The sequence below is a fragment of the Paramormyrops kingsleyae genome, chromosome 12 (assembly GCF_048594095.1).
Source record: "Paramormyrops kingsleyae isolate MSU_618 chromosome 12, PKINGS_0.4, whole genome shotgun sequence".
Taxonomy (NCBI): domain Eukaryota; kingdom Metazoa; phylum Chordata; class Actinopteri; order Osteoglossiformes; family Mormyridae; genus Paramormyrops; species Paramormyrops kingsleyae.
Genome location: NC_132808.1, coordinates 22,232,775 through 22,246,225, shown reverse-complemented (window position 1 = coordinate 22,246,225; position 13,451 = coordinate 22,232,775). Strand labels below are relative to the sequence as shown.

Below are 13,451 nucleotides of genomic sequence, written 5' to 3'. Positions count from 1 at the left end.
ACATCTGTTGCAACAAGCAAACACGCCACTGCATTAAAAGCATAGCGGCGGCAGCACAAACAAGATTAACCAACCGTACACGGTGAATTTCTATAGCTGGTGTGTCCCCAGCAAGGATCTTATTCAAGATATCGAGCCTGATAAACCTATATGGCATTATCCTGAAAATATGTTTGCAATTATGGACAGATCGGAGATTGATTATAAATTAAACCATCACAGTTTGTCTCGCTGTTAATAACATTTACTTATATAAAGTTTTTTTTTTTTTTAATAAGTAAGGTCGTTCTTACATGGTTATCATGTTAACAAACACATACTTCAGTTTTCCAACAGGCTGCTACAGATTTGAAAGCATTATATGTCAGATCAAAGTCAAATTAATGATGTGGGGAAAAAAAAAAAATTCCCATAGCTTCGAAATTAGTTGTTGCCTGCTTGCTGAAGAACCAGCAGCTGTTTCAGAGCAATTACAGGTTACTAAAAGTGTCATTTTAAGCATACAATTTTAATACATGGAATGTAAAAACTATTTTGTAAATCTGAGCACCATTTACCTCTGATACCCATTTGAAAAATGTCATTTTGGTTAAACAGTCATTAGCAGTAATAACAAACTCCTTGTTACATTGAAAAATCGACTTGTTTCTTTAAAAATCAGCAAGGCTTCATTTTATTACTTATAGTGACAAGCACCAAGGGTGCATTTGCACTGGTGCTGCAACTGCTTGTTACAAAATCAAACACATGGATTTGTTTATAATTGCGGAAACTGTACCTCAAGATACCCACTCCAAACCAGCATAGACTCCGCATATTCACATGGAAAACCAGAGCATTCCAGTATAAAACCAAACTATCCTTATGCCAAGTACCTAATGCTTTTCAGTTTGTCACATAATTAAATAATTAATAAAAGTTAAAAACTGACACAAATGTCCCAGTAACAAAATTCGCATAAAGTGCATAAATCCCAAATGTACCAGATCACCTCGACTCTACACGTGCATCAATGAATGATGATCGGCAAACAATCTGGAAACTCACTGCACAGTTTCAGCCATAACGCATAATCCGGGGTTCGGTGAGAATTCAAAGGAAAACTCAGTGCTCCATCATTGTTTCCAATTACAAACTTCAACATCTCTGGAAGACTTTGGTACAGCTTGTTAGCTTCAAGCATGAGAAGACTGGTTGTACTCGTTGTTTAATATGTAGCAAATTTCTATCTCAGCTTTTGAAAAACACATCAGTCATTCAAAACATCCTCAACAGCGTCTTCTTGTGTTTGAACCCATCCATTGATCTGTCCGTCCATCCATCCATCCATCTCAGAATGTTGACACAAGTCTCACCCAATGTTCCTGAAGTAAGTGTATCAGTACGCTAGACATCCAGATTAAACCAAGCTGCGTTATTGCAGTCTAATGGCACCGTTATCTACAGTACCACAGACTGTCAGTAACATTAAAGCATGCTCTTTTTTGTGGGGGGGGTGGGGGAGTGGATTCCCCTCCATCAGTCCTCATTTTCCACCATGGCACCTTGTGCGTTCCCCGGACTGTCCTCCTCCTCTCCCGCTTTCTGGGCGGCCACCTCCTCGGCCCGGAGCCTCCTGTAGTTTGTGTGGAATACGATGACGAAGAAGCAGGAGGCCATGCAGAACAAACCAGCCATCACCAGCACCGGCACTGGGAAAAGGACAAAACACACACCATCTGAAGAGAGGAGCCCATTACGCATTAAAACCTGTTTCACACCATTCCAGAGGATCCTATTCCCAAACGGATGCGTTTCGTATTCATTTACTGGTGGCGCTATGGGCACATGCCTGAAAGTACTTCTCAGAAACGGGCTGGAGAAGTGAAAATACTGATTAAACAGCTTGTCATGTAATGCTGCTGTTCTTGCTGTGAGAAACTGCTGATTGTAAGAAGCGACATCTTCCTGGCAGATGTGCAGAGGTATTTTTAGCGACTATTGAGCTGGTCTGGTTCTTGGACACAGGAAGCACGAGTTTACTCTGATGATTTGGGAACATGCACTGAAAACAAATCACTGCCGGCAGCCGCGCAACAAATATTTGTACACAATTGACCACATGACCCAAATCTAAAAATTTCATGGTATGGAGGATCTCTTCAGAATTTAGCTTTTTTGCCAAAATGTCTTGCCTGTCATGATTCTTGGTTATGCCATTTTCTAATGGGAATATTACTTTTAGGCAGAGGTGGAAAGTTCGGGTCCAGTAAGCACAGATGCAAACCAAGATGAGCACTCTGTCACTGTGACTCTTCATACTCAACCAGCTGGTTGAAACGAAACCTTGTCCTGGATTTGTACTTTCTGGACCTGATCTTTCCACTTCTGGTTATAAGTAGCTTTGGTAGGGAGTCTAAACAAGAAGTGTTATAAAAGTGAAAAAGAAAATACAGTCTGGCTTATTTCCCCTCACCTCTCCAACTCAAAGCAGCATCTTCCCCCAAAGCACACACAGAAAATGGGGAATCAGCCAACTTCTGGGTCAACGCCTGAAGCACCACGATGTATAAAATTGACTGGACCTGTCTGATGCCGTACAAGAAATAGAAGGGATAGCAAAACCAAAATAATGCTGTCATGGACACAATACACAAAAAAAAATTTGACACATTAAATAGTGTTACCCTATCCAAGGTATACACTTCAGTAAGCTGTAATAACCCATATGTAAGAAGTTAGACAGCCATCGTGCTTGTGAGGTGGAACACGTCCTTCCCATCTCCAAAACTCCTTCTGCCGTGATCAGTTCCATGGGGAAATATTTCACTTGTTTAACTTGTGGGAATATTCAAGCACTACTTACCCAGATATGAAGATCAGGCCAGCAGAGGACGCCTCTCCGACGGGATAGGAACATTCCACCGACAGTTCCATCACGACCGGGAACACGGAGAATCCAAAAAACCCGAAGAGCGAGCAGATGGCCGCCACCGTGGCTTTCTGGTCCCGCATCTGAGACACCTATTGGGACGTCCAAAACGAGGCATGTGAAGGAGGTGAAAACCTGGTGCCAGTGTCACCCCCCCCCCCCCTTATCCCGAGGGTCCGGACGCCCCAGCTCACCACTGCCAAGGCGGCACAGGCCAGCGCCGACAGGCTCATGTTGATCTTAGCGGCTTCCATGAACTTCTTCGTCCGATCGACGTAAAGCCCAAGAAAGGCTGCCCCCACGATGCCGAACACGATGAAGAGAGCCCCACAAAGCCCAGAAAAGTCCTGCCCCGGGAGACAGAGAGGCCACCATGCAGGTCACTGACCTTCCCAGCATCTCAGCACAGACATGCAGAGCTAAGAACGCGGTCGGCATCCATAAGCATGTTATCAGCAATAAACAAATAGTAGTTTCCGTTTCATTTAGCTATGCTCATTTTGCTCTTCTTATGCTACTTCTCTAATGAGTTTTATAGGTAATATACTTATTGGTTAATATATATGTTGATGCTAACAGATAAAGGCTGTAGATCTTTTTTTTTTGTTTTTTTTTGCATGTGTGCTTTTCTCTACAGGTATCAGAAATTACAAGCTGGAACCGGATACTTCTACAGGCAGATTTCGACTGACGTAAATAATCCATTCCACAAACCTTTACGCAAGTCAAATTTTACGGAAGTCGGAATTACCTTCCTATATCATTGAAGATACTTTACAGCAAAAACATACTAATACGTACAAAGGAACACAATAAATAAATGAAAATAATTGCTTACAGGCGTATATTGCCTTTTTGCGCTTTCGTAATGTATTTACAGATTTACTTAAGTCGGTTTTACGTAAGTCGAGAGCTGCCTGTATATCAAAAATCAGAGAGCCAAATGTATTTCTAGTACGTTTCTTTCGAGTCGCGTGTGCTTCTCGCTAAGGCCGTGCGAGGGTTCGGTGCTGCTCACGTTTGTGTATCCTCTGACACAGAGGATCTGCTCCAACAGGGATGAGAAGCAGGTGAAGACGCCGATCCCAGTCCCAAAAAATAGCAGAAGAACCATGTACTGCTTGTTCCTAAGTAGCTAGGGAGCAGGGAGAGAAGCCAACGGTGATGCAGGAAATCTGTGCATGCGAATCGTTAGACAGATGGGCGTGTTCCTGGGTCTATGGCCTTGCTTAAAAAGATGATGTCATAGTGCTTCAAAGGACTGTTTTCATATTTGGTAACGCAGCTTAGTGTGAGAATACTGGCCAGTCGCTTCACAAATTAGACAGAGCTATAGCTTTTGTACTGAAACACAAGAAACACCAATATTGGTACAACAGTGCCTGAAGTCCACTAGACATGTGGTGAAGGTAACTGCAGATTTCTCACCAGTTTAATTCCCTGCAAGAAAGGCTCTGAATTGGAAGTCTCTGCACTGGCTGATGGAGGCGATGGGGGTACACTCCCGCGGATACCCAGCGTTGCTAGGAGACAGACGATAGACGCTGGTATAACATAAATCCCCAGCTGTAGGGGAAAACAGACGCAGAAACTTAGCATGAATGGTTTCTTTCCATTTCACTGCAGATTAAGCTAGATTCTGCGAAACGTTTAAAAACATCTGAAAACGGGTCATTACAACGTAGTGGAGTCTGCCATGTAGAGTACAAAGCCATCAAGAACTCAAAGTGAAATGTCTTTCTCGAAGGCTTACCAGTAAGGGAAGGTTGCCAGCACTCCCAGTAATCAGGGGGGAGAATATATTGGCAAACAGAAGACCCAGTGGGTTTGCTGAAAGTCGAAAAGGGTATGTAAGTACTATTGGGGGTCTGTCAGCCGGCAACCTTCATATAAATTTCAGATTATCTTCATTTAGGAAAAAAGGGGGCATCGGATTAGACATCAGATAATTAATATAAAACCACTCAAATCAGTCGATCTCTTAAAAAAAATGAACCCGTATTTAAACGTATTGTTTTTTTTAGCTGAATTATTCAAACGTCTTCAAATGGCTCCTGTGAGGGGAAAGTGGCAGGAAAATAGTCAGGGAGGAGGACGGGGTTCATTTACGCACACATGGAGGCTATCATGTTGGCGGTGGCCCTCTGGTGCTCGGGGAACCAGAGTGCGGCCAGCTTGGTGGGAGAGAAGATGACCAGCGGCTGGGCCGCGGCGCACAGGGTCTGGCCGCACATCAGCAGGGGGAAGCCCCACACCGCGGGCGGGAGGCACTTCAGGGTACCGACGTAGCGGAGAAAACTGCCCACCATGTTCAGCCAGGAGCCCAGGATCAGCTGAGTCACAAGACAGAGGGCGGTTTGGAGGGGGGGGAGTGGAGATAGGATTAAATTAAGCTGAAGGAGTCACCAACAAGATTACTAATAATACCACAATTTCCGGTAGTACTTCCAGTACCAACTGGGGTGTTTGAGTCAGCACAGAAGGATATTAAAGGCTCCACTGTGTCTAACTTTTAGATCTACCTTTTAACGGGACTCAAACTAAACCAAGGAGCACCGATGAAGGCCGGCCTCTCTTAGGACATAAGAACATTACAAAGAAATTTACAAACGAGAGGAGGCCATTCGGCCGATCAAGCTCGTTTGGGGAGAACTTAACTAATACTGTAGCTCAGAGTTGTTAAAATCTTATCTAGCTCTGATTTAAAGGAACCCATGGTTTTAGCTTCCGCTACACTAGCAGGAAGACTATTCCACACTCTAACTACACGCTGTGTAAAGAAGCGCTTCCTCAAATTTGTTTTAAAATGTTCTCTTCAGACGACTTTAAGTAGACAATTAAGACGTGCGACGGGGTGAAAACCAGCAAGCCATACAGGCTGTTCCTGCCCTGCGCGCAGAAATTCAGAAGCCGCGCAAAGTCAACTCGCCGGCTGCATTAAGTGGCCGGTGCGGAAAGATGCTCGCCGGGTCTCCTTATGTAGATGGGAGACGGCTTTGAGAGACACACATTAAATTCATTTACATCTACTGTATAAAATACACCAAGCTGTACGCACACTGATGTTTATTGCCAAGATTCGTAAGGTCGTAGGATTTTTCCTTCCCCATGCTCTCGTACTGCACTCTCTTTAGCCGTTTAATATAAAAAGGATCCTTCGCTAAAATTAATTCTCCTCAAAGACTCAAGACCTTTACCCTCAATACAAAAAAATTATAATGTGGTTCTTAGAATCATTGACTCCTTGTTCACAACAGAACAGGTAAGATGCAAACTGCTATTTGTTTTATGCCATGTTTTCTATGAGACCTGCTATCAGGGTAATATCGTGACTAGCATGAAGCACCGACTCCCCCCCCCCCCCCCCCCCTTCTCTGCTTGTCTGCACCTTCTAGCTTCCAAAATCAAGCCAGGACCAGTATGTTTGCACTTCACACTAAATTCACCTGTGGAAAATAATCTATCTGGTGAATTTGAACTATGAACCGAATCTTTATGAGGGATTTTACCACCTTCCCACTTCTACTCGTCGCCACGGCCACTCGGTCTCCAAACTTTTTGGTGTGTGTCCCCCCCACTAACTATGTTGCCATTTGCACCATTATGGCCGCCGTTACCAATACTCCTTCCATCATTATCTACTTTTACACCCTTGTGCAAATTAATTGAAACAAGTTGTCGTGTCTATATGCAGACAGACTGGCCACAGTTAAGATGAAGATCACAGCCACATTAATTCATACTTATCACCTTGGGTCTGGGTCTAGGACTGGGTGGATTGATAAAAGTTGCATGGGAATAACCCAGGATGGGGCACCAATCCATCGCAGGGCACACACACCATTCATGCCTGTGGGGACTGTGCCAACTCCGATTAACCTCAGCATGTTTGTGGACTGTGGGGGGAAACCAGAGAACCCAGAGGAAACCTCACGACGACACGGGGGGGGGGGGGGGGGGGGCACCTGAACCACAGAGCATTCACCTGAAACATACATGGATGGCTGAAACACAGCCAAGCAGGCCTGCCAGTCTGTGGGCACAGTGCCTCTTCTGTCTATCCACTAAGCTCTAACCCCACCCGAGCAGGCCTGCCAGTCTGTGGGCACAGTGCCTCCGCTGCCCATCCACTCAGTCATACCACCCAGATCTAACCCCACCCAAGCAGGCCTGCCAGTCTGTGGGCACAGTGCTTCCTCCGTCCTTGCACTCAGCATACTTTCCACCAGCAGATCCCAGGCTGCCACATGCATGTCCATGTGATAACTTGTTACAGTTAATTTGCACAAGGGTGTACGTTGCGAGTCAGTGTTGTACATGTCCCCCACACTTGTCCTGTCAATCCATACACGTTATATACACATGTAGAATTGCAGTGCTGGGGAAGGTTATTTCACGTCACTGTATGCAGTGTGTTGAATATGGCTGGTGTGACAATAAAGCTCCAACTCAACACAATACTTTAATCATCATTTGTTTTCTTTTACATTACTTTATTCAATGGAATATTCCAGTGTGGTGACACCAGTGTATTTTATCCATTATACCATGTGTTTCTTAGAGCTCTCTGTGCCGTTTTCATCCTCCACCTACCGAAACCCGCAGTCCCCACGTGTCAAGCATCCACGTGGTGACGAACCCGAGGGGAATGGCCACCACCATGTAGACCAGCGACAGCCAGTTGACTTGGTCCAGGGAGACCCCCAGGTACCGGGCCGTCTGATCTGCCACTGGGGCAAAGGTCAGCCATAACTGTGGAAACGGACAGAGACGACTGAGGAAGACAGGAAGAATTTACATTTTATTTACGTAGCAGACACTTCTATCCAAAGTAACATACAGGGTCAGACTGGCCCAGGGGCAACTGAGGTAAAGGACCCTGTTCAGGGGTCCAACGGTGACATCACTCTACTGTTCCTGGGATTTGAACCAGCAACCATCAGATTACAGGCATGGGGGTCCTAACTCACTGAGCCATAGAGCCCCCTCCCAAAAAAAAAAAAAACGACACGTTAAAGAACTTCACCGCACTGCCAACTCTTTGAAAAATAATTCACTCTGATTCTAAGAGGATTGGTTTTACTAACTGTTCCACTGCTTAAAATTTCCCCGTGCAAATGAATCAAGTTTATCTATATTAAATGTCCACATCAGGGGTGTAGGAACAATTCTCCAAATGCACTGTTTGGTTCAGAGTTCGGTTTTTGAGCCATGATTCCATTTCAGCAGCGCATAAAAAAATAAAACCAGAAAAAAAAAATCCCCATTTTTTTTTTATTCACCCCCCCCCCTCCAAAAAAAAACAGGGTAATTTTTTCTGATTTTATTAAAATTTCATGCGCTGCTGAAATCAATGCCAGGGTGAAGTCATCTGAAGTGCGCTTACATATTTCATTGCCTACCCACTAACTTAGTTTTGTGAAATTCTTATAACAAATTGCGCGCGTTTTGTCTATGACACGATTGCGATTCCTATACTGCACTTGATAACCAAAATGTTCCCACACCGCTGACCTAAATGAGCCTGGGTGTTCTGCAATCTCAGCTTTACTATCCATCTTCAGCCAATGAAACTGGCCTATCATTTACTGCAGGCGTGATCACTCGATCATGATTGGACCAAAATGTCACGTGACACACAGTTGGAAAACAATAAAACAGACACAAATGTATAATACTTACAAAATATACAGCTTGCCCTAACTTTAAGCAGAATATTTTTGTCATGATTTACATGTGTTGCAGTAATTGTGAAGTGAGAAATGAGTTTTGTAACATTAGTAACGTAATTGAGCGGTGGTGAGTTGAGGTCTTCCGGAACACTGACACGAGATCGTAAATGTTTGTATCGCGGTTTCAGTCTCAGTTTCAGAAACTGAACACCATTAGTCCACATATGTTAGTGAACAATCTGTGAACAAAATGCAGAAGGGTGATAGAATTAACATAAACACAAGTCAATTAGTCTACTAACCATCTGACGAATGACTCACTCAATCAGTTACCATATTACTGCATAATACAAGCTCATATTGAAGAATATGTTGAAATATAACAGTCAAAGAGCAGTGAAATTATGTACACAAAACACCACAACATAGAGGTATCCATGGTAGCTGGAAATTGATTTCAAAATCCAAATGAATGTGAAAAGTTACCTCCCAGCTCCTTGCTATTCAGTCACATGTGACAGAGTCACAGTAAATGAGATGGAAAACTTTGCTTCATGTTATCAAACCTCACTTGATCAGATGACTGACAGACGCTTCCTGCAGCACCCCCAGAGTCAGCTGTCAGACTCCTATGGCGCCTCACCGCAGCAGGACCAAAGCTGTGCTTTTAATCAGTCAATCAGTCACCACCACGCTGGATTTAAAGGACGGCATATCAGCCTTTCTCCAGCACCGCGGTGAGCTAAGAAGCACTACTGGGGATCTTCTCTGCCTGCTGCAAACGGGCACTATATGTCCTCCTCCCGACGTGGCAGCCGACACTCTTCAGGGCAACATTTCATCTATAGCGCAGCAAAAGTGCGGTACCATCTGTTCTAATTGCATATAAGGCAGCTGGTATTTATATCCATTTCCTGCAAAATATTCTGATGTGCACTGTCTGTGCGCTACGTGTTTGCACCGGTCCACTTTACATTCCTGCTGTACACGAAAGAATTTCTCCCTGGGATCAATAAAGTTCATCCTCGGTCATGTTTGACCCTCCCCCACAAGCTAACGTGGGCAAGCAGAAGGAATATGGGCCACTTTACAGCTGACACAGCGCATTGAATCTCGTGACCAAACATGACTAACCTTATATAATACAGTCACAGTTCGTTAACACCTGACTTCAAGCTTCATAATTATTGATTTATACACAAACCCACTAACGACTGCACAAGTCCTTTTTAATTAGTGTGTCAATCGATCGACTAAACAGCACACAGCTGATTGCTGGTGTAAGATAAGAACTTCAACATTGTAAATTCTTAGCTTTTGCTTTTTAACAACCATCCAGAATATCGTTGCTAGTTCTCCTTGTGACTTTCCAATACGAAATGAATCCCTGGTACAGTAGCCCAGTGGGTAGTAATGTCACCTCATACTTCCAGGAGTTCACATCCTACTTTGTACACATGAACCCTGCATGTTCTCCATGTGCCAAACAGACTTCTTCCAAATGGATTCCTCCTGTAGTCCAAAAGGCATGCAGTTGGCCAACTAGCATATCTAAGCTTTCTGTACTGCAGGGTTGTGTGCATGTTGTGTGCGTTTATGTGCCCGGCGACGGACTGGCATCCCATACAAGGTGTACCCCAGCCTTGTACTGACAGGATAGCATCCAGATCCCCCGACAACCCTAACCGCCTTAGGGGGTTAGAAGATGGGATTAATTCCTTGTCTAGATTCATGACCCTCACAGCATATTAGATGTCTGTGCTGTATAAAAGTGCCCCAGTCAAGATCAGAGAATCTTCTACCAAAAACACCTGAGGTCCTTGAAGGAGTCTAAATGCAGGATGTTCTGATGAGTAGGATAAAAATCCATTGTTGACTAAGCATTAGAGATGCACCGATTGTATCGGACAGCTATCGATATGGGCCGGTACAGCAACAATCGGCCACTGGTCGATGGTTCGAATTGAGCTGATCTTTACCGACGATAATTCCCTTTAGAAACAGTCCGAAAAATGTATGTGGAATTATTCTAATGTCGAGACAGAAATGCATACATTTGCAAACATTGCTCTGCTAAAATTTCACGAGTAGGATCTACTAATAAACGTTTCAACACTACAAATTCGATTGGTCATCTTAAGGCGAAGAGTTTCTGAAAAATAAATCCGTCCCAATAACGAAGACTGCAGTCCTGCCGAATAACGCTAATCAGTCAGTAAATTATTTAAGCGGAACCTCCCAAACAATCGGTATCGATTCTCGAAATAATCGGCTATCGGTATCAGCCAGAAATTTCCTTATCGGTGCATCGCTACTAAGCATGTCCCCAAGACAGCAGAAATGTGGTTAAAACTGTTGTTTTAACGCTTAAGGCAGACAAACAGGTAACAGTTATTGGTTTGTCTCCAGCAACACTGCACACAATTCTTTCCACCAGGCCGTCTGCAGACATTAATAGGTTTTTATTCACTCTCTCAGTAACCTCATTTGAGCTCTGACCAGTCTACATTTTTAATGCTACCCGTCATCCAGAATAATCTCGGGCAGCCCTATAACACATGAGATATATATGACTAGTTGGTACAGTTCATGGTGCATATAGTGCTCTATACAAATTTAAATATACACACAGAAACATTGACTTAATCAAGAAATGTGGTAGATTATATCAGTGCTGTGCTGTGGTTTCCTGAATCACACCAATGATGACCTCATCTCCACCTCGTCTCCATTCATCACACCTTTTTATTCCCTGCCCTGTAAAGTCAGTATTCATGCATTTTTGGGTTTTTTGTTTTAACGTCATCATCCATTATCGCAGATTGTACTATTCTGTTACACAAAGGGGATCATCTAACTAATCAGTGAATTAAAACATTCTGCGCTTAAGTTAGTCAATCATACGCAGGAGATTTAAATAAGAAATTACTGCTGGGGGAGATGCACATTTCATTCGCGGCTTCCTGTATGAATCCCAGCTCCGACCGGACAATCCCGCAGAACTGAAAACGCATGGAAAAGTCACATTTCTGAACTCCTGTCTCCTCGATTTCTCTCGCTCAGTGATGTTCTTTTGCTTACATTTAAAAAACGGGGGGGGGGGGGGGGTGGGTCTTCAAACATTCAGGATCCATCGGGTTCTTAGGATTGTTTGCTGGAGACTGACAGACTGAGGAATGGGGTTTGGGTTTTGATAGGGTGGGAAACTGGAACTGAAAGTAGGGGGGTGTAAACTCCGCAACGCGACTGTTTGTAAGTCTGGGGCCTTTCTGGATACTTCTCCCACAGGGCCGGTGCCCTAAGAAACTGGACAAACTATGACAATCATGCCACAGGGCCTGCGAGATTACTCAGCTCTGTATTACTCAGAGCGAATCGGGCTGCTCAGCCACCCGCCACAAAAGCGGGGCGTCCTATTGGCCGGGATGCGCCGCTTCTCAAATTGCCCACGGTTCCTCGAAATGACAGAGTGTGACCTATAATGTGTAAAGACGATAATCCACTTAGCAAGGCGGGGGGGGGGGGGGGGGGGGAAGAGTGCATGCATGCTGATCCCAAGGCATCCTGGCAGGCACTGGATGGAGGTAACCAGAGTTATGGTGACATGATTAGGAAAAGCACTACACAGACGTCCATCTGAACGACTAAAATCTCCACTTGCTGCCGCTGCAGTGACTCCGCAAACTAAACAGCCTTCCTGATGCCACCATACCAGATGTAACAAAAGGGTGCTGCACCTTACACTCCTCTGTACATCAAAAACTTCAGAAATCACTCTTCATATCGCAAGCAGCTGCTCCAGAAGCAGGAACGCACTCTCTTTGAAAACTTTATGTTCCAAGTCCCGTATTTCTGACACAAACAATCCTAACAGCTGTGATGTAGACTATCGTTACAGCTAGCCGCATCATTGGGATGACGCGCATATGTTACAGAGGAATTTTAATGTGCAAGTGTTAGTAAATGCACGCGCGATGCGGACCTCCCGCGAGACACCTGTGGCTCGCGCTCTCCCAGTGATTAATGAGCGAAGGGCGCCGCACGCGCTCACACTTATTGTAATGCAGATGAGCTTAACACAGTCCCAGAGGGAAAATACAATGAAATAAGTCAATCTCTCCAAATTTGCCTGTATGCACGAAAGTAATCCCGTTGCAATGGCAATATTTCAAGGACGCCACGGTGAGGCGAGGACATTAAATAATACCTGAATTACGCATTTTTATATGCATTATTATTGCATATTACGTAATAATTGTCTCATTTTTTTTCTTAAAACATTAGGGAACACTAAACACTTAATATACCACAACCGCTGTATTAGTACCAGTTTGTAATTTCTTTAACAAATATTACACTCTTGGCGAAGTTTGCATAAGAGAATCACGTGATCACCAGCCAAATAACACTTAAAACACCATTTTGGGTTTGGTATACCTAAGGGAGTGAACTGGGCTTTCTGAAAAATGCTTACCAAAGCATTGGAGCAGTTTAACAGACATAGCACGAACAAGACGAACCATCTTCTCCGGTACACTTTGAATCCCACTCCATCCTGCTGAGCAACTTCATCCAAGTCAGGCTCTGCATCGTCTTCCATTCTCAGACACTTCCGTGATTATCTCAGAACGAAAATTAAGAAATCACATCGAGAAATGGGACGATAGACTGTTCCCATTCAATCGACGAGCATTTCTTTCTCTACAAGAAACATTTTCAGCTTCAATCCATTATATAAAATTGCCCAGGGTTGCGACCACATGCTACTCCATGCCGGCATTTTTAAAGAATGTATGGGAAAAAATGACAGCGCCGGGACGCCGCGCCCGGCAGCATAATGCATAAACCCCTCCCTTGTTTAGGCTAAC

At 44.2% G+C, this 13,451-nt stretch overlaps 1 protein-coding gene across 2 annotated transcripts; it reads right to left on the bottom strand.

The window, feature by feature from the left end:
* Positions 1 to 238: 238 nt before the first annotated feature.
* Positions 239 to 13,451, bottom strand: slc49a3 (solute carrier family 49 member 3). Of its 2 annotated transcripts, XM_023795803.2 has the most exons (10): positions 13,058 to 13,449; positions 7,505 to 7,663; positions 5,025 to 5,244; positions 4,665 to 4,741; positions 4,340 to 4,477; positions 3,930 to 4,046; positions 3,106 to 3,258; positions 2,846 to 3,003; positions 2,456 to 2,568; positions 239 to 1,691 (listed from the first exon to the last, which is right to left on the bottom strand). In XM_023795803.2, exons 1-10 carry the CDS (start codon positions 13,181 to 13,183, stop codon positions 1,519 to 1,521), a joined length of 1,434 nt encoding a protein of 477 aa, XP_023651571.1. In that variant the 5' UTR covers positions 13,184 to 13,449; the 3' UTR covers positions 239 to 1,518. The 2 variants fall into 2 exon arrangements, with proteins under 2 accessions (XP_023651571.1, XP_023651572.1); XM_023795804.2 differs by lacking the exon at positions 2,456 to 2,568 and having other exon boundaries at positions 13,058 to 13,451.

Bases quoted from the DNA above. Each gene is read 5' to 3' on its own strand.
- slc49a3 (XM_023795803.2), bottom strand. From the start codon at position 13,183: ATGGAAGACGATGCAGAGCCTGACTTGGATGAAGTTGCTCAGCAGGAT. The intron at 4,742-5,024 runs GTGCGTAAATGA...TTCGACTTTCAG, and splicing joins CAACATGATAGCCTCCATGT to CAAACCCACTGGGTCTTCTG. The intron at 3,259-3,929 runs GTGAGCAGCACC...CTCCCGGGGCAG, and splicing joins GTGTCAGAGGATACACAAAC to GACTTTTCTGGGCTTTGTGG.